This window comes from Heliconius melpomene, chromosome 2, assembly GCF_056956725.1.
Source record: "Heliconius melpomene rosina isolate 202511_hmr_F chromosome 2, ASM5695672v1, whole genome shotgun sequence".
NCBI lineage: Eukaryota > Metazoa > Arthropoda > Insecta > Lepidoptera > Nymphalidae > Heliconius > Heliconius melpomene.
Window position 1 is genome coordinate 7,744,060 of NC_140390.1, and position 21,358 is coordinate 7,765,417.

A 21,358-nucleotide genomic window follows, 5' to 3' on the forward strand; every position below is an offset into this window, starting at 1 on the left:
TTGACAAGATTTTTGTGTTTTGATAATGATAGATATTTCCATTTCTTCGGTCTGGTGTCGAGTGCGGTGTTTAGTTCTGCACGCAGTCTCCCGAATTCGGCAGAAAGTGGAGAACGGAGTGTCTTCTTAACACTAGGTTCCCTCTACCCACCCTGATGCGCAGTCATGAAAATTGCTCTATCTATCTCTGCCTATCCTGCTATACAGCGTAAAGCTGAATAAATCTAGTTAAAGAGTTTCATATAAAATAACCCACGTGTTTTCGTTGTTTACTTCACCACCGATGGTGTTCAAATTGAATCATTAATATTAAATGACATTACCGTTTTTCATAAAAACACGCTGCAAAGTGAAAGCGCTAGGATTTAATGGCGTTTTTTATGAAAGCGAATTTGTAAAATAGGAGCTTTAAGAGCTTGCACTTTGCCGCTTTGAGCTGGTTGAAGTTGAAGTGCATCCAGCCTTGCCTTCTCCGTCTCTAATTAATACATAACCTTGCGTCGCATATACTCGTAGACGTATCTTAGTCTTTTTGGGATTCAAGTCGATGTCTCAGGCTCGATAGCAATGGTATAGGAACGCAAACGTGTGACTGTAACGACGGTTATGGGTTCGATTCCCATTCATTTCTTCGCTCGACACCAAGGCAAAGGCCCAGCGTTGAAATACGCTACTTAACTCGCAATTCCAGGCATTTGGGTGGAAAGTGGGGAGCCTACTCTGCTACATTCGGTATTCATGGTGAATTTGATTTTTTAATATATACTTATATGAAAAATTAAAAACATTATTTATTTTCAATTAAAATAAGCTGTAGATATTATTGAAACTGTTATTTAATTTCTTCAAAACCCTGCCTCAAGCATTGGCCAGTGTTTGCACAAAGATATTCACTTCTAGAGTCTTCCATATTTGCGAAGATCTCACATGATTCGGACGTTTCATTTTAAAACGTTCTCCTCTCTTCACTGGAGTATGTATACAGTGAGCACACACTCTCTAGTGAACCTAACGATAACACTCATTTTAAAGCTCGATAAAATTTTATTATCTATATATATAAAATCGAAAGGTCACTCACTCATCACGAAATCTCAGAAACTACAAGTGCTAGGAATCTCAAATTTTGCAAAGGAGTTACTTATAGACGTAGGTGCTCGCTAAGACGGGAATTTGCAATATTCGACTTCTAAGGGGTTGTTTTTGGGGTCGAAAGTTTGTATGAAACTTCGTTACGACAAATGCTAGGAGTCTCAAATTTTGCATAGACGTCACTAGGACGTAGTCATGGAGATAGAAATTAATAATAACATAGTTCACGCGGGTGTAACCGCGAGCGGGCCGCTAGTATTACATATATTTTGTTTAGTTTCACAATATATACCGCAAGTGGCGTTGTAGGCAGAAGGAACCTGGGCATCTATTGTTAACACACCTCTGTTCCCCACTTTGGGACGAATTCTGGAGATTTAAACCAAAGTGAAAATAAAAATGAGAATATTAAATATTTCAGTTCCTCGAGTGGGAATCGAAGCTAAGACCTGTCGCGTTTGCAGTCACACGCTTGCGCTCCTGCACGACTGGTCTCAATGTAAGACTGTTATAATTCACTGATTAATTAATAAAATATATACTTTAATTGAGATTGTCGTACCTCAGCGGCATATCTAACTGACGTTTGACTGTAGACGCGACGATTGTGGGTTTGATTCCCGTTTGAGGGAATCGAACTACGACGTCGTTATATGCAAAATTTGAATGTGCTACTAGTACCGGGTAGAAAGTAGAAAGGAAGAAGTTGTTTTTTGGGAAAAAATACAATTAAAAAGGAATTTCATAGACATCTAAAGCATCTAAGTGGTATCTCTATAGATTCCAGTCACGTATTGTCATAATAGGTCCTTCAAATGCTTTTACTCACCTACATAGCCTACATATCTCAAAATTTCAACTCAATGACAGGAAATGAAATCTGCGATGTCATTGAAACACGTTAAAAGCAGTAATAAGACTAACTGAAATGGAATTCTTTTATGCATACTAAAAAATTCATTATAAATAAAGAAAAAATTACATAATATTTTAGATTTTTTTTCTTTTAGGACAGTACAGAAAATGTTATAGTGGTAACTCTAATATGTACAAAAGTCTTGCACGCAATGTCAAGGGGGGGGGGGGGGGGGTTTGGCTTGACTTTACGGCAAGATGATTTCTTGAGATGCCGTTTTCATTCACAGATGAATAAAAGAAAACGGCACCTTAAAATCGACCTCACAGTTGAGAGCGGTTTATATATACAGGCTTAGGTTCTCTACCCTACTATAGATGAGAGGCATAGGGGTTGGGGCTTGACTTTAGTTGTAAGATGATCTTTTTGTATAAATTTGCTTTTTTTAATTTTTCAAATTTAACTTTTTAGTTGAAAACAATTATAGTAAGAGACGCATTAAGCTATAACGGCCTCGAAACTATCGAATATATCGTTCGAAATATAAAACCTTTAAAAATCCTCATTAAAGCTACAAAACACATAATAAAAGTTCAGCCACGAGGCCAACTTTATCGATTTTTTTTTATTTATTGGAAAAATGCTAGAAGGGAGATTATCTGAACTCATCTAAAGTTTTAGGTTGGAAATTAAAATTACTTGTAGCTTATCTGTTACTGACGAACCAAATTGACTTTCAATCGGAGGGTGCATGTTCGTATTACGATCATGGTAATAGTAAAAAAAATCCCAGTTGAATTAGCAATAGCATGGCGAGGAGAAGCGATGGCCGTTGGGGCTACCAGGTTCTCGAATGGCGGCCACGACCCGCACGATGCTCCTAGGGCAAGTCCTCCACCAGGCAGTGCAGGACCAATCATCGTAGAGGTCCTATCGTCTCGGGAAATGTCCAAGAGCAAGAACGGCTCAATAGCATACCAGGAGGGTATATGATGAGAATGGTTTATTGACTATATTATATAATAGCTAACCAAATAAAATCACTTCCGTATGGAACTAAATATTAATTAAATTCATGCTTTTATCTATAACAATTATTAAGATTATACAACAAAGTATTAAGTAATAGCAATTGATTTCTTATCAGAACGAAAACACCTGCGTGTTATCATCTATTTTATATGAACAATGAATGGTTTAAAATATAAAAAACACTATTGGCCAGGTTACAGATTCGAATCTAAGAGTTAAATCTAAAAATTATTGATATTTTTATTATGTATTTTATGTTTTTTTATGCTTCAAAATGTTGGATAGAATCTACTAGAAATTTCTATCCTAGTACAATGCCCGACTAATTTGACAACTATTTGACTTTTTTTTTTTTTTTTTAATTTTGCATGTAAATTAGTCTAAGATGGCGGATTCTACTAGATTCTTTTCTTTTTTTTTAGCTGCACGCAGTATTTCACACATAGTGAGGTAGGCAGTGGGAACTTGGGAACCTAGTATTATGATATTTCTGTGTTGCTATCTTTTCCTCAAATTCTCGAGCTATTATTGATGTCGAGCCTTTGCCTCGTTACCCCCGATTACGATTCGAATCCACAATCGTCGAACTCACACTCTACTGACCCTACGCCTCGGCGGCATGTACATTATTTTTCAATTGTACCTACATATTATTTTAAATTAATATCTTGTGATAAAAAAATAAATAAGGGATCATTATATAGTATAAAACAGAAGCTTTCCGCTGTCTGTCCATATATAAAAATCTAAGCATATATATATGCTTAGATTTTTATTATTAGTTGATTCATAATTTATTTTATTTCTTTATTTCTTGTAAAAAGTAAATGACAAATAATTGTTATTGTGGGTTATTCATAAGAGATAGAAATACACTATCGCCAAATTTTCTGTACACCTTTACAAAGTGTACAATACTGACTTATTACTTTTTTTTTTATAAATTTTGTAAGTGGGAAAAACTTATTATTTACGACATCACATTAGAAACCTAAAAAAACATTATTTCTCTATTAAATAATTGATGTTATTTTATACATGTATAATAACAAGTTCTGTTACTTAAATTTATTTTTTCATTACTTTCAGTAATGTAGATTAGTAAAAAAAACACAAGTTTATAGGATATCAAAATTTATTGACCATGTGTGTTCAAATAATTATTTTACATATTAATTTCTAATTTATTTCCAATCACGGATCTCTAAAACGATGCAATTCTAGCCCTATCTATCTTTCCACAATCATAGGACACCTGTGAGATAATGTGAGGTATAAAATGTGAAGGACCTCAGCTGCTATATCATTAGTACTGGTAACAATAAGAACAATGAAAACTTTCATCGTCTTCTTAGTCTTCGTGGCTTCCGTCTACTCTTCGACAAATGTGCAGAGATGTAAGTTAATTTCTTAGTTATATATAATAATTTCTTCTGAAATTTGATGAACGGAGAGTTTTAAACGGAGAAAGGACAGGTTTCCATTGTCGACTCTGGTATATGTGGGTTAGAGCGTACAATTGAAATTTTGTAGTTTCAAAAATAAAATCCTCTTGTAAATGTAAGTATTCATAGTGTTAAGGAAGATTAAACTGTTTTTTTTCATTTAATTTATTTAATAATATCATTCTTATTTTTTTCTTTAACACCAGGTACCGCAAACCCTGGACCTCTGCCTACTAACACGACTATTGAAGGCTGCATCAATCCACCATGTGAATTGCCGCAACTAAAAGACGCTGTTACACACATGTCTTTCGTAGCTCGTAAGTACTAAGTACTATAATATAATACGAATTACAGTAGGGTCTACGAGTTGTGGCCGCCTTGAAGGTTTTTAAGCGCATTTTATACCTGGGAAGAAAACTATTAAAAGAAAAATTTTAAATTGAAATCTACACACCCATCAATTGCTAACTTCAGAGTGGTCATAACGAGATGTTCTTTTTAAATAATTATTTTTTCTACCAACTCCATCTAAAACGGCCAGCTCACATATTTTTTAAAATAAATTATAAAAATATTTTATTTTCATATCAATAATTTAATATGCTTAAGAGACAGTGGGGACCGGCGTGTCTTAACACGAGGTTCCCTCTGCCTACTCTGTTGTGTGCGGGATACAGCGTGTAATTAATATAATTTTTTTTTCTTAACATCCAGAAAGGACGGTTTTTAATAGTCCAAACATTAGGTAGATGTATTAGGTAGATGTTTTATGTTCGCGCTGTATCCCGCATATAGCAGGGTAGGAAGAGGGAACCTGGGAACCTAGTGTCAAGACAATTTGTTCTTTTTTGAAATTAAGCTCCCTACTGTCCGCCAACCGGCGAAAGTCAACGTCGCCCTTTGCCTCGTTACCAGCTCGAGGAAATGAAAATATTAAATATTTTATTTTCCTGAACTAATACGAGGGTTGTAGGTTCGATATCCTCTCAAGGTCGTCGTCTACAGTCGACGGCCTCTGAACCTACCTAGAATAAGAACCATTTTGACAAAAAATAATTAATTACTTAATACTTACCTTTTAGCTCGCGACATAAAGTCAATGCGCACATTAGTCACAGTGCATTTGGGGATCCTTAACATCCCATACGATCTTGGTTCCGCAGCCAACACCTGCGACTTCCTCACCAACACTCGCTGTCCGGTTAACCGAGGCGCTACTGTTGACTACACTTTGAGAATGTTCATTGAATCGTTCTTCCCAGTGGTGAGTTTAAAATAATAATGATTATATATTTCTTGTGAGGTCAGTCGTGAGAGGTACAAAATGTGACTGTAAAACCTGACTGGTTGTGAGTTCGATCCCCATTCGAGAAAGGAAATATTTATGTAAATTTATGTTTTCATTTCTTCGCTCTGGTGTCGAGGCAATTGAGATCCGCTATTTAACATGCAATGCCTCCAGAAATCGGCCGAAAGTGGGGAACAGAGTGTCTTAACACTAGGTTCCCTCTGCCTATATATTTGTTGGCTTACGTGTACGCGTACGTAGCTAGATGATGGAAATAATTTATTCCTTGAGTGGGAATCGAACCTACAACCGTCGGGCTTATAGTCAGACGCTGTGGTGGTATGCCGCCATTCTATGTAAACTGTGCTTAGTTATTATTATTAATTATATATTATTTTAATAAATTAAAGACTTCAACTTGATAATTAAATTAGTTTTATAGAAACGTTTAAATTACAAAAAACATATACTTCATTTCAAGAAACTGAGATATATCTCTTTATTTCGCCAACATATTTTTATTATATATTTTTTTTAAAAAGACGAAGTCAAAATCTTAGATATTACTATCGCAATAAACCATTATTTGAATCAAAAAAAATAATTAAAAAAATCAAAACAAAAACTACTAATAAATTATACCAAAACAAACCTACCTAAGTATATTATTATTTAGACTTAGCTATTTCTTATACGTGGTCCTTTGAAATTATTTTTTTGTGTTCCCAGGGTACATCCGCCACGGTTGAGTTCCGCGTGGTGGACCAAAACAAGAACGCCGTGGTCTGCGTCCGCGTGCCTATTCGTATTGTTGGCCCGCGAGCGTGACACACTTTGGACAATGTCATCGATGCCTAAGCTACTTCATATATTCATTTAAATGGATTATCAAAACTTCTTATTTATATATTAATCTAAATCCATAATTTTTTTTAATAAATTGAAATGAGTAAAATTGATTATTTTTATTAGTATGTTATTAGGCTGTCCCGGCGTTAATTAAAATTTAAACATAATATATTAATCATTTATTCTCCTTAAGAATCGGAACGGCCGTTGTTAGGTGTTAGTAGTCTAAATATTATGGAATGAACTTCAGGTGCACGCTATATAGTTATTCCTTCAATAGGTTTGAACTCATATTCATTCTATATTTAGTCGGAAATATTCTCTCTGCGCCACTATGATTAAAAATATAGAAGTCCGTATTAATTTTTGCCTATTAAGGAAGAGAAAAAAGAGGAGAGAATAGTAGCTTCCCGCTTTTATTTTTATAATATACGCATATATAAATTATATACATATATTATTTAAAAAAAAACCCCTACATTATACAGGGTGGAAGAGGCAGCGCTTCTTTTATTGAAACTGCATATAGGGTAATATATTTCAAACCCACACCTAAGAAATTAATCAAGGTACCTCAACAGTTTGGACGTAGGATTTTTTTTTCATTTCACGATTTTTATCCATATCTGTATTTCGTGTGACGCACACACCCGTGTGCGACGTTTCCGATTTGACAGGTAAGTGTGTGCGTGCCTATGTTATACTTTACAAATGGCTTTTTATTTTAAAACGATAATTTTATTATTTATTTTGTTTGAAAAAATAACTTTTTCATTTTTGGGAATTATTTTTTTTCCGAATTATATTAGACTTTTATAGAGTAGTTAAAACTGTGGTTTCGTTTAAAGTGGTGCTGACAATTCCAACCTGTATATGATAAGACTAAAATTTGTTTCATTTTCAGTCCAACTCAAGAAGCCTCGAGAGAGATCAAATAAGAAATTGAGAGAAGAGTAAGAGAAGGAAAAGCGAAATAATAAAACTACAAACAAACCTAATATGGGGCTTGTTTTGGCGTATGGAAATGAATCACGTGTGCCAACTAGAATAATTTCTTCTGAAATTAATATAAATGCTTTGCCACAGATAGATAGGTAGATATATTAAAATTGCTGATTGATAGCTGAAAAGGATTTTCATTAAATATTGCTAGATTATATTGAGATTTTTAATTTCTTTCATTTCTTTTATCTCATATTTCTAAAATAAATGTAGACAATAGTGTCTTAACACTAGGTTGTCATTTAAACTGTGAGGATTGTCTTTGTATATAAGACTAACATTTGCATGCAGTATCGCCTGCATGGTCAAATAGAAGCACCTAAATGTTTTGTATCAAATAGAGCATATTCATAATGCATAAGTAACTCACACCTCATTACAGTAGGTTACATCGAGATTATTAACATCAAAAAAATATGTTAATCAGCTTCCCGCTGTATCCCTCACACAGCACGGTAGGCAGAGAGAATCTAGTGTAAGACACTGCATTCCCCAATTTCCGCCGAATTCTGGAGGCATTGCGTGTTAAGTGGCAGAACTCAACGTCGCGCTTTACCTCGACATCAGAGCGAAGAAATGGAAATATAAACGTAAATAAATATTTAATTTAGAGTAAGTATATACTACACTACCATATCCATTTTCTTATTTCTATTATTTTAAAATTTATTTAAAAAGGAAAATGTTCAATACATACTATTAGTATTCATAAAATGTTATTTCAAAGATGGATCGCAGTCTAAAGCCCGTCGACGAACAAATTATGATTGATTTATAAGATCGTCTACATTGACGTCGAAATGCTTAAAAGCTAAAGAGCTTCAAGCTCGTTTATCCTTTAAATACGGGATAACAGCGTGAAACTAAAAACATAATATACCTAAATTCAAATTAAAAATATTCTATTTAAATAGACTGTTATAAGCACTTTTGAATCGTCGATTGAACATATAAGCAAAAAGCTACCACCGGTTCAGAAGGCAGTTCTGCTGAGAAGAGCCGGCAAGAAACTCAACAGTTGCTCTTTTCAAAATCAATGGTACAATCTATTACATTAGCTGGCAGCTATCCTGCATTACATTCAATAGATATTAATTCCATACATCTTTATCCTCTAAATATTCTTGAACAGTGTAATACGCTTTACTTGTTAGAACTTTTTTTACAAAACTTTTTAATTTTGGTAGTGGCAAACCTAGAATACACTGCGGAATTTTATTATATACTTCTCACGTATCTACTATCTACTTATACATATATATTCAATTTGAAAAAGAAAAACAACATTTACCTCTTGCCGGTATTACATAAACAAGCCTATTTCTTTTCTTTAAGAAAAATGTAATAACGAAACATTTTTGCCGGCTTGATAGACATTTTTATTACATTTGGGTAATTGTGAAAGTGAACGATAAAGACTCTCAAATATTTTGATTCCTTTAGGATTACAAATTAATTTAAAATGTTAGATGCTTCATTTTAGATTATATTAATAAAAAATATATATATTATTTAAAAAAAATATATGCGAGACGAGGGGGTCATCTTGGTTGACCTTCGAGAACACTGTAACGATTATACTGGGGCAAGGTCAGGAAGTGAAGGAGGTAGGTGGAGACGGGGTATGAAGGAGGTATGCCTATTTCTAACTTTAAACTTATTTTCATACAGAGAAAATGTAATTCTCAGTGTTTCGTTTATGACACACTTACGCCCGATGTTAATAATGTATCTTAGGAGATACATTATTAACAGCATAGGCTTTTTAAGATTAAGACTATCGATTGCGAAACAATCGATAATTTGGCAACGCTACCGGGCAATGTCAACTTATCATCGACAGTGGATTGCAGGGCCCTCCCTGCAGTAAAGATAGTTCCGTTTTACGTATCTTTTTTAAATTAACGAAATCATATATATTTATAAGAAATTTGTGTCAAAATTATTATTACTTACAGAATTCCTTAAAAAAAATATTTTAAAACAATGTTCAGTAAAATAATAAATCTTTAAGTACCAATACCACAAAAAAAAAATTTTTAATAATAGTAAAATTATTTAATGAATTTGCGTAGCTACGTCAAATGGAACGAAACAATAACATTGTCAATGACATTTAGTCATTTTTAAGCGTTAGTTTTAAATTAAAAACATTTCTAGTACAAAACTATCTTAAGTTTATTTAATATTTGTAAACTGTAGCTACTATGGAGCTTAACCGAGTAAGTGAAGAAAGCGCGATTTTTCTATGAATATATTGTTTAGAATTCATCACAATATTAATTTATGTGTTTGGCTAGGTAAAGGGTAAGCCATTGTCGAAGGAAGAGACAAGGATGTTAGTAAATCTAATTTCAAATAGTCCAAGTATTACAACAAAGGCGACTAACGCCAGTAATAATAAACGTAAAAACGAGTTGTTAGCGGATATATTTTATGCAACTGCGATATTTCCGCGAAACGCTCAACAGTTGCGTTTGAAGTGGGAAAATTTGAAAAAAAAATCACGAAAACGCAGCACTAAAATAAAGATGAACCAAATTAAGGTGAACATAAAATAATACATTTATATTGTATTACCTATCTATATATATGTAGTTATTATGCCATTATATTTATTTTAAATATTCCATTTTTAATTTTAGATAGGTGCAGGACTGCCTGACATTCTCCCAGACGACATATTGGATCAAGTGGAGACCTTATTAGGATTGAAACGGCAAAGTCGTACTGTATCTTTTGTGCATTCTGAAGAACTTCCTCTTGAGACTCCACAACGGACACAAGATTTAGGGATATTAAAGATCAATAAACAGAAAAGGCTCACATTTGGGACACCACCACCACCAGAGCACGTAATATTAGGTTTGATAAAAAAATTTTGTTCTATTATTTTAACTTATTCTAATGAATGCTTTACTGTACAATAAACTAATAAATACTTTACTTTTCAGTAATAAAGAAAAAAAATTGATGGGCACCGTGCTGTCCGAAACATGACTATTGCCGAATATTTTATAGTCAAAAAAGAATTATTTAAAATTAAAAAGGAGCATCTACAAATAAAAAAAGAAAAGATGTTGTGGGAAATAGAAAAAATGAAAAAGAATAATTAATAGTATTTTTTTTAATTATAAAAATTTACAATAAGTAATGTTTTCCTTATTAAATAAAGACACTCATTAAATGCAGACATAATAATATAATTTACTAATAATCACTTTTTAGGTAATAAATAAAAAATATAATTATTTTTCTTATTAAAAGCTAGCTGTGACACTTTTTAGGTAATAAATAAAAAATATAATTATTTTTCTTATTAAAAGCCAGCTGTGACACAGTGGCACAACAAGCATGTGACTGTAAATGGGACAGATTGTGTGTTCAATCTCCACTCAAGGCCTCCAAATTCGGCGGAAAATGGTGTATTAGGACGCTTGGTTCCTTCTGCTTACCCTGCTATATGCGGGAAACAGTGTGAGACTAAAATAATCATCTTGTAAAATAATTGTTTATAAGAGATGTCCTTTCTGTTATATCTTCTGCTCCTGTGCTGTCATCATTTTCTTCCAAGATATACTCATATGTAGGTACTTCCATTTCCTCTAGAACATCCTCTAAGTTAAAATTTCTGCAAATATTATGCAGTACTGCCGTGGCAATTATGATTGCTTGAACTTTAGGCAATGATAGACGTAAGGGGAGTGCAATAACAGGAAATCTTCTTTTCCATACCCTAAATGTTCTAAAATTATAACATTTGTGTATTAGATAAATAATAAATGAAGACTAATAGGTTTACTAATTTACACATGATACTATGAACTAATAGGTTAACATGATACCTTTCTATTATATTCCTGGTTTTAACATGTGCTTGATTATATCTTTGTTCTGCTTCACTAGTTGGATTAGGGACTGGTGTTAATAAATATGGTCTATTTGGATAAGCACTATCACCTAGCATCCATTGATTGCCATAATGCCCTGCATCACAATTAGCTAAAACATTAATAGAATAAATTTATCTTATATATTATAAAACAGTAAGAATATTTTTGACTGAATGAGAGAGGTGTCCCTCTGTCCCTCTTAAAAAGAATAATTTTTGTCTGCCCATCACATTTATCTCCGAAAGTACTAAACCAATTTACTCTAAACTTTCACCAATTGCTTTGTTTTAACTCGGCAAAACATTTAAAGTTTTATTTATTATTATTATTATTTATTATTATTATTATTTATTATTATTATTATTTATTATTATTATTATTTTATATTATTAGATTTAAAAATATAAATAAAAAGTTATGTATGGAAAATGAATTCATAAAATCAGCAACTGAAATTAAAAAAACACAAGAGCTTAGCAATTAAGGAATTAGATCATAATTAAGATTAGAAATAAAAAAAATCTTTACAAAATTTGACTGCCTTTGAAATAAGAAGTTTATGTCTCTAAAATATGTCACCTCTAAGTACTGAGTTGTTGAAAATAGTAGCATCATGAGATGAACCAGGCCAATGAGCAACCACATTCATAAATTGCATATCCGCATCGCAGATTGCCTGGACATTTATTGAGAAGTAACCCTTACGGTTTCTATATTCTTCCCCTATATGTTGACCTAAAAATAATAGATTTATAATTATTCTAAATAATGAAGATCCATTTAAGTGAAATAGCTAAATGTTTATAAAAAAATATCACAAATTGAGTTTCAATAATTAACTTAAAACTGCAAATTTTTATGGTTAAAATATTTGTAATTTTCCTTAACACTATTAATAATTATCATTATTGTCATTTATTTACCACATGGCCTGCTTTAGTTTTCTTAATTTCATTTGTTTCTTTTTAATTGACATTTTAAATGATTTTTAATTGAAATTTAACAGATTTTAATAGTTTTAATTGTATATATATCTGTAATTGATACTTATAGCAGAATATATCCTTATTCTCCTATTATATAAGATGTTATGTGTATAGTTGACGCTTCAAATAAATAAATACTCACCTGACGATTGTATATGTATGTGAGTGCAATCAATTGCAGCAAAAACTCTAGGAAAGCCACCAATTTTATAAAATTTTTCTGCACTTTCCTGGTGAATTTTTACATATTTATCATATATACTAGCAATTGCCGATGATATGTCATGTACTATCCTGCCGGCTGTGGATATTGAGACTCCAACAAAATCTGCTACAGAAATTAACATAGTTCCCAGAGCATAAAAGCGTAATGTTAATAATAATTGATGTAGAGGTGACACGCCATAATTTCTACAACATAAAAACAAAATTAACATAAGTATTTAAAAGATTTTTGGGTATATATTTTGTGTACTTTGTTTATAGCATGTGTTTATCATTGATTTACCTGGAAGAAGTTACACGTACAAACGGCATTATTTCGGCTAATAAAACATTAACTATAGACTTTGAAAGTCTGAACTTAAATGTGAAGTCAGCATCATCTAGGCTTTGCATGTAGTTCACTCTCCTGAGTGTTTGTGTGTGTGATGAAGCGCGTCGTACCTCATCCTCACTACTAGAATCCAGATCTGATAATAGCTCCAAAACTTCGATAATACTATCATCACTGTCACTCGAAGAAATGTCACTTGAAGATGTATTACCGGACATAATTTATTTCCTTGTTAACGAAATAAAAAATCAATGTAATATTGTAATCCGAGGATTTGAAAAAATGAACCCCGCAATGTGTCAGATCACAATTAGCTGTCATTTTTGCTATCCAACGTAATGTCAAAATCGACAGATCGTTTATTGGCACGCACAAGTTGTAATTTTATCCTCCTCCTATTTTATTGTAATTATTTATTTAGGCATACAAAGTTCCCTTAACCTCCAGTTAGTCCTACCAACAATAGATGGCTGTTAAAGATTGAAAATGAAGTACTTCGATTGGTTATTGGCAAGGTAAACTCAAAAAATCGATTGATATTTCAAACTATGTTTGCAATTTATGATTGATTATCAACATCGGGCGTTAGGATAAAAAAATATTTTTAGAAAACATAAATAAAAACTTAAACGGACTCGAACGTGCACATCTTGGAAACTCTCCAAGTATCTTGATGGAAGCGGAGTGTCTTAACACTAGGTTTCCAAGTTCCTTTTAACTACCCTGCTGTAAAAGTTTATGTTAATATATAAAAGTATATTAGACCCTGTTTATATCACCAATTAGATTACTCAGTTTCAAAGGTACAATATTTCTTTTAGAAATAAGCCCACCTTTGCTAACTAAACTTTTAATTTTGTATTTCCTATGTGTTTTTATGTGCAATAAAGAATATATATATAAAGTAAATAAAACGAAAATTCCCATACATCCATTACCTGTAATGTCCGAATTTCTCAACAAGTGAAAAATAGAGGAAATACCAAACGAAAGTGCCTCTAGGTGTTGATTTAATATAAACTATTAAGGAACTTTCGTTACTTCCGGTCCATCGCTTTTCTGTTAATAGACATCCGCCCTTCGTCACGAAAGTGCGTTAGTTAATTTAACAATACATTGATAATAAAAATGTATTTTTTATATCCTAATTTTCTACCTACTTTAAGGATAAAATGTGGCAATAAATTAAATTATTATTTTGTATGAATATTTAGGGCCTGATTTGGTTAAAAAAAAAAAGATTTGCAAAGCGCTCTACGAAGGGTTACTACTTATATTTTTGTTTAAACTTAGTTAAAAAACAAAATAAAGCTATTTTTTAAGTGGCATCTCTATAGATTCCAGGCACGTATTGCCCTAATAGATCCTTCAAAGGCTTTCACTCACCTATCACAAAATTTCAACCGGATGGCAGGAAATGAAATTTCAACGTCATGGAAACAAGTAAGCAGTACAGAATATAAACGAAATTCTTAGGCATTGTATAAAACGTACATAAGTATAGAGAATTATGAAGGAATTAAAGAAAAACGGCCACCTCGGCGGCTCTCTCACTCACGAAACCTCAGAAACTACAAGTGCTAGGAGTTTCAACTCATTTTTAACCTCCTACCTATCTGTCTAAGGTGATACTTCCTCTACAAAGAAAGAAAAACTCTTCTTCAGCGCCGGTCCTAGCACGTTTGTACACACGTCACGTACAAACGGACCTCAGCTTCATATCATTGTTTACTTATATAATCTGATCAGACGGCTATTGCAGAGGTCTCTATACAAATATTTATTTAGGCTATTTACGTTAAGTGCCATTGGCTATAGAAAAATATTCTAATTTTATTAAAAACACTACTAGTTAGTTGATAAGATTCCGCTGAAAGAAGTGTTTTAACACAGGTTCCCAGGTTCCATATGCCTGCCCTGCTATGTGCGGGGTACAGCGTGAAGAGAGAGAAGAAATGTGATAAGAGATGAAAAGCCGTAGTGGTGCAACGACCCAGCGGCTGACCGTAACCACGGCGCTTGTGGGTTCGATTGGCTTTGGTAACAAGACAAAGTGCGATGTTTAGCTCCGTCACTATATACAATATCTCAATAATTGAACATATTCAGGTTTACGGCCCCTTAAAACACAGGAAAAATGAAAAAGAAAGTCAGTACGATGAAAAGATACGAGCACTCAGGCATCGTTTTTGGCACGTATAATCAAAACTTATAGGGTACTTCCCGTGGACGTGAAGAAAAGTGAAAGAGAGAAATTATAATATAGAGACTTTAAAGTAGACTGTCCCCGAAACAATCCTATAAAAACCTCATTTTTATAAAAGCACTTGCAATCTCGCCCCTTCTGGTTCTCGCGGTCAATGTACCAAATACAATCGGTGTGCTTAACTGGAGATTTTACTCGTTATAGATTTTATTCCGGAAAAATGTATAGACCGAACTTTGTATTACATGTTTTATTTTATTTAGATTTGTAATAAGAGTAAGAGGCCAAAGTCGGGTAAGTTCACGAATATGTGACTGTACACGTGACTGTTTGTGGAGTCGATCCCACTCGAGGATATAAAATATGTATTTAAATCCGTATTTTCATTTCTTCGCTCTGGTTTCGAGGCATAGCGCGGCGCTGAGCTCCGTCACTCAACAGGCAAAACAGACAAAAATAATTTCAAAGGACGGTCGCGCAGGAAAACAGTGTGCCTGTAAACATAATCTCAACAAGCAATACCTCCAGAATTCGGTGGAAGATGGGTAAGGGAGTAAGTATTCCACTACTGATGTCTGGCAAATATCGAAATAATAATTTAATATAAGAAAATCAGCATTTAATTTGAATACATGCCTAATACCGCGTGGAGACCACGCCTCGGCAAGCGTAATGTAGGACGTCCTCGAGCTAGATGGAGTGACGATATTCACAAAATAGCGGGCAACGGCTGGATGCGAAGAGCTGAAGATCGTGCCATTGGAGAGGCCTAAGTCCAGCAGTGGACGAGGACAGGCTGATGATGATAACATGCCTAACAGCCAACTCACAACCAGGGACGTTGTCACACACTTGTGTCCCAGCGCCATTAGCCTCCCCAATTTTTTTTAATATTTGTAATTGTAAGAAGTGAAAAGGAAAATAAATAAATATTTAGTTTTTTTTTGATGAAAAGTACTAATGGTATTTAGTTTCAATAGCAAAGACACCTTCCAACATGCGGTAGCGGTCGCAACGATTTATCCTTATTAAGCAAAGCGGACGTGAGATTATTTTCTTCTAACAAACCAAATACTATGTAAGCGATGCTGAAAATTGAAAGTAAAACGTCTGTAAAACTAGTTCTTTATTGTTTTTTCTTGTAAATGGCTTTATTTTGGCTTGGTTTAAGGTTCAAATCCCAAAAATAAATAAATTCTATAAATTAAACATTGACTAATTATATCCTAATATATTTACATTAGGAATGTAAAGAACTAAATAATTGTTATTAAATTTAAATATATTTTTTAGACTCGCACACAGCAGGGATGGCAGAGGGAACCTAATGTCAAGACACTTAATTTCCTATTAAGACACTTGCGTTCTCTACTTACCGCCGATTTCTTGAGACATTGCGTGTTGAGTTGCGGATATCAACGCCGTGCTTTACTATTATTATAGTATATACTTATTACCGTTACTTTAAAATTTATTTAAAAAGGATTTTTTTTCAATTTTTTTCGAAATTTTATGCATTACGTGTTAAACGGCAGAACTTAACGCCGTGCTCAGCCTCGTAACTAGAGCGAGAAAACGAAAATATTACTACCTTCACTGCATCGAGAGGGAATCGAAGCCACAACCGTCGTGTTCACAGTGGCACGGTTCAGCCAATGCGCCAAGACGGCCTCATTTTACTGCCTAGTCTATATTTCAGTATCAATACTTATAGGACCAGTATAATTAGTCTATTCTTACTATATCTATGTAACTGAAGAGTTTGTTTGGTTGATGTGCTAACATCAGGAACTACTGTTTTGAAATGAAAAAATCGTTTTGTGTTAAATAGTTCATTTATCCAAGAAAGCTATAGCCTATATATTATCGTCTCCATATAACTTACTGTACTGAGGTATATACTTAGGCAGTTTTAATATGTTATAATTGATAGAAAACTCATCAGCATGCAGGCTAAGCCTTGCGAAGGCAAGTGTTAGTCTTATTTACACATACAGTCCTGCAATGACACATTTTAGAAACATTAGATAAAAGAAAATGAAGGAAAATAAAAAACTCAAAATAATCAACAAATATTTAATCAACAATCATTTTCAGCTACCAATCAGCAATTTTAATATATTTACTGTGGCAAAGCATTTATATTAATTTGAGAAGAAATTATTCTAGTTGGCAAATGTGATTCATTTTCATACGCAAAAACAAGCCCCATATTGGGTTTGTTTGTAGTTTTATTTCGCTTTTCCTTCTCTTGTTCTTCTCTCAACTTCTTACTTGATCTCGTCGTTTGAGTCTCTTTGTTAACCTTGGAGAGGTTTCTGGAGTTGGACTGAAAAGGAAAGAATTTTTTAGTCTTATCTATTAATTATAATCAAGGAGAAATAAATTATATAGGTATATTATAAAAGAATGTTATTTTATTTAGTTTCATGCTATATCCCGCACATAGTAGGGTAGCTAGAGAGTACCTGGGAACCCAGTATTAAAACATTTCCATTAAGACACTTTCATTCCCCATTTTCCGTCAAATTCTAGAGCGATTGCGTGTTAAGGAACGGAATACGGAACTCAACGCCGCGCTTTGCCTCGTCACCAGAGTGACGAAATGAAAATAGTAAATATTTTATTTTGTTAAGTTCCCACTTAAACACTAATTAGTTCCCCTGTGCCACAATTGACTTTAAAATACTCTTATTTATTTGAAAAAAAAACAAACTTTCTACAAACTATTTTAGAGGTCGTCGGGATTTTCACTTACAAGCTCTGGTAGACTAAGCGCGGTGCTTAGTTCCGCTTCTGGATACACAACGTGTCAAAAATAGGGTGGAAGAGAGGGAACGTAGTGTCTGAGTAGTAGGTTCCTTATACCTACCATGCTATACGGATAAAAGCGGGAAGCTACTTTTCTTATACAAAAAAATAATATGACTTTTATATTTTTAATCATAGTGGCACAGAGAGAATATTACCAACTAAATATAGAATGGTTGTGAGTCCAAACCTATTGAAGAAATAATAATATTTAAATTATTTCTTTCCTCGATCTGATAGAGTACTTGAATTTATTGAAAACGCCTTAAATTCGCATGGAATTTGGGAAAGGTAAAAACGCAGTTTCTTACGAAGTCGCTAGGTTCACACTAGGTAAAACAAATAATTATTATACAAATATTTACCTTTTTTCTTACATTATTATTATGACTTTCATTTTGTGACTCATCAATAGTATTAGAAGGCGGAGGGCCGAAGGAAGGGCGGACGGAGGGCAGCGACAAATTTTCTGATGTTTGTCGCCGAGTGGGAGAACTATGTTTGTTCCTCTTGCTGGTTCTACGGGTACTATCTGTGAAAGAAAATATTACATACTAGTAGACGAGAGCGTTCAGTTTCACATACAGTTTTATATCAATAACAAATTTGTAGAGGCCAGTCGTGGCCCTGAGGTACAAGGGTGCAACTGTAAACATATTAGGATGTGAATTCGAATCTCAAACAAGGAATTCATTATATATATTCTCCACTCTGAAAGAAACAACAAACACAAAAAAGTACCACACTTTCTTATTTTTCTTGTTCTTCTTTGAAGTCTCTTAAAATGCGGAAAAAGCGTTATAATGAAAAAATATGTAAAACTTACTTTTAGATGTTGAAGCATCAGTAGATGTTGGATCATTCGAAGACTCATCTACATTAGAATTGGTTCCCCTTCGCCATGTGATGAGTTCTTCGGACAATTGAGCGCAATCTAAGAAAATGGAAATCTTTCATTACAAGTTCGCGCAAATCGCATTTGTGAGGTAATCCTGCACATAGCAGGGTAGGCAAAGGGAACCTCTAAACCCAGTGTTGAGACGTTCCGTTCCACACTTCCCACCGAATTCATAAGGCATTGCGTGCTGAATGGCGGAACATAACGTCGCGCTTTGCCTCAGCCTTAGTTACCAGAGGAAGGGAATATAATGTTATAGAGATTGAAGGACTGCATTAAATTCATGTAGGCCCGATTTCCACTTTTATTTAAATGATTATAATATTTTTAAGATAGATTATATTCTTTAATTTTAGAAATCTTTTATTTATTTAAAAGAGATCTTTCTTTATACCCTCTGGCTCTATATATAGCGTGACATTGAATCCCGCCATTTAATAACGCAAAAGAATTATATTTAAAAAGTATATTTACCATCGTATAAACTGTCTAATTGTTCCTTTAGAATTCTGGCCGCACCATTGACCATCATCGAAGAAGTCCTCAAGGAGAGATGACGTCGACTATTGTCTTCATAGTTGTCCGTCCATTCGGATATGTGTGCGCTAACAAAAGTTAGTTAGTTAAAAAATTAAATAACCAGCTTCACGCTGTATCCCGCTCACAGCAGGGTAGGCAGAGGGAACTTAGTGTTGAGACACTCTGTTCCTGACTTTCTTCAAAATTTTATTAACAAAAATGTGTTCTTAATTTGCGCAGGTTTAGTGCAGGTTAATTGGCGCAGGGGCACCAGCCTCCGAAGGTTGTGGGTTCGATTCCTACTCGAGGAAATGAAATATTTGATATTCTCATATCCTCGCCTTGGTAAAAAGGCAAAGCGTGGCTTTGATTTCCACCACTCAACACGTTTATATAAATCGGCGTGTAGTGGGGAAGTGTCTTAATGAGAACGGAGTGTCGTAACACTAGGTTTCTCTTCCTACTCTGGTATATGCGGGATTCAGCGTGAAATTAAAAAAACATACCAAACTTTTCTTAACTTGACATCGCTTGTATCAGTGTCCACGTTGTTTGCAGCGCGCCACACCGCCCCCATCCTTTCACTATTCATAACACGAATGTCGTAAAACATGGTGTTTCTTCTCCTATTAGTCCTACTTAATATGATTTTTTAATTAAATTAGCTAAATTAGCTAATAAAAGTGAACTTAATGTTATCGTATACTTATACTAAGAGGTGATGACGCCGTAATGTCAAATCTTATGAAACTACCCTCCTACACCTCTCGTTCCTTTTCACAGATTCTAAATGCATCTACCTACTATTTAAAAAAAAACGATATAATAATATGAGAAAGCTAAGGCTATATAACATTCAGCCTAAGGAAATTGTTAGTGTATATTATATACATGGTATATTACCATAGATATCGTTTTTTTAGTCTATGATCTATTGGCGTAAAATTAAAAAAAATACTAATATTTTTTTTAAATAAATATTTTTTTTCACCTTAATTGTATTTAATACTACGATTTTTGTGTTTAGTTCTTTATGCATTTTTTTATGTAAATATATTAATTATATTTTTTTTCTTTTTTAGTTTTTATTTTATGTAAAGGCAGTAGGTTTATTCTTTATTTTAAGTAAATCTTTCTTTATTTAATTTAATATTATTTAACATTGTATTTTTTTATCTCTTCTGTGTGAGACATGACTTAATGATTATGATTATTATATTATTTAAAATAGTAATTAATATTTAATCTATAATCAAATCCTTGGCCGTCGTGGCGTAGTGAAAATTTTATTGTGAAAATAGAATAAATAAAGTATTTAATCATGATCGTATCTAGACAACGCGAGGCGTTGAGTTGCGCCGACTGCGGATGGCAGGAAATGAAATTTCAACGTCATGGAAACAAGTAAGCAGTACAGAATATAAACGAAATTCTTAGGCATTGTATAAAACGTACATAAGTATAGAGAATTATGAAGGAATTAAAGAAAAACGGCCATCTTGGATCATTAGAATTTGGGACATCATCTGGTTGCTAATATCTTACATACAAACTTAACCCCTTAGGGGTCGAATATCCCAAATATCCTAAAAGTGCTCTTCGCTTTTATATAAGTATATAGATATAACGTAAACATAAAAACGAAATCTCAGAAGCTACAAGTGCTTTTTTTTTTATTTTAAAAGCTACATCCACGGGCGCATAGTTGCCCGTGCCTTTTTTTATTTTATGAAAGTTCTTTTAATGTGGCGTACTTAATTTTGGGACAATTTAAACTGTACTTATATCTAGAGCTTATACTAGAGGGGGTGGATGAGACCCCTACCGACAATCTTTTACTGCTATGTGCAGTGTACAGCGTGAAGCTAAAAAAATGTGATAAGAGATGAAAAGCCGTAGTGGTGCAACGACTCAGCGCCTGA

At 33.5% G+C, this 21,358-nt stretch overlaps 3 protein-coding genes across 4 annotated transcripts; 2 read left to right on the forward strand and 1 right to left on the reverse strand.

Annotated features, from left to right (window-relative positions):
* The first annotated feature begins 4,228 nt into the window (after positions 1-4,228).
* On the forward strand, positions 4,229-6,671 carry LOC146540692 (uncharacterized). The gene is made up of 4 exons (XM_085203787.1): positions 4,229-4,377; positions 4,632-4,745; positions 5,511-5,692; positions 6,446-6,671. The coding sequence occupies exons 1-4, from the start codon at positions 4,311-4,313 to the stop codon at positions 6,542-6,544; spliced, it is 462 nt and encodes a 153-aa protein (XP_085059913.1). The 5' UTR covers positions 4,229-4,310; the 3' UTR covers positions 6,545-6,671.
* A 3,017-nt stretch (positions 6,672-9,688) lies between these two features.
* LOC146540693 (uncharacterized) lies at positions 9,689-10,281 on the forward strand (the record flags this gene model as incomplete). Its single annotated transcript, XM_085205694.1, has 3 exons — positions 9,689-9,789; positions 9,868-10,113; positions 10,213-10,281. Coding segments are annotated over exons 1-3 (330 nt in total), but the record flags the coding sequence as incomplete, so codon positions are not given.
* A 6,989-nt stretch (positions 10,282-17,270) lies between these two features.
* LOC146540694 (uncharacterized) lies at positions 17,271-20,234 on the reverse strand. Of its 2 annotated transcripts, none has more exons than XM_085203835.1 (5): positions 19,943-20,234; positions 19,392-19,522; positions 18,846-18,953; positions 18,397-18,551; positions 17,271-17,537 (listed from the first exon to the last, which is right to left on the reverse strand). In XM_085203835.1, the coding sequence occupies exons 1-5, from the start codon at positions 20,047-20,049 to the stop codon at positions 17,331-17,333; spliced, it is 708 nt and encodes a 235-aa protein (XP_085059961.1). In that variant the 5' UTR covers positions 20,050-20,234; the 3' UTR covers positions 17,271-17,330. The 2 variants fall into 2 exon arrangements, with proteins under 2 accessions (XP_085059961.1, XP_085059953.1); XM_085203827.1 differs by having other exon boundaries at positions 18,385-18,551; positions 19,943-20,229.
* Between the last annotated feature and the right edge of the window lie 1,124 nt (positions 20,235-21,358).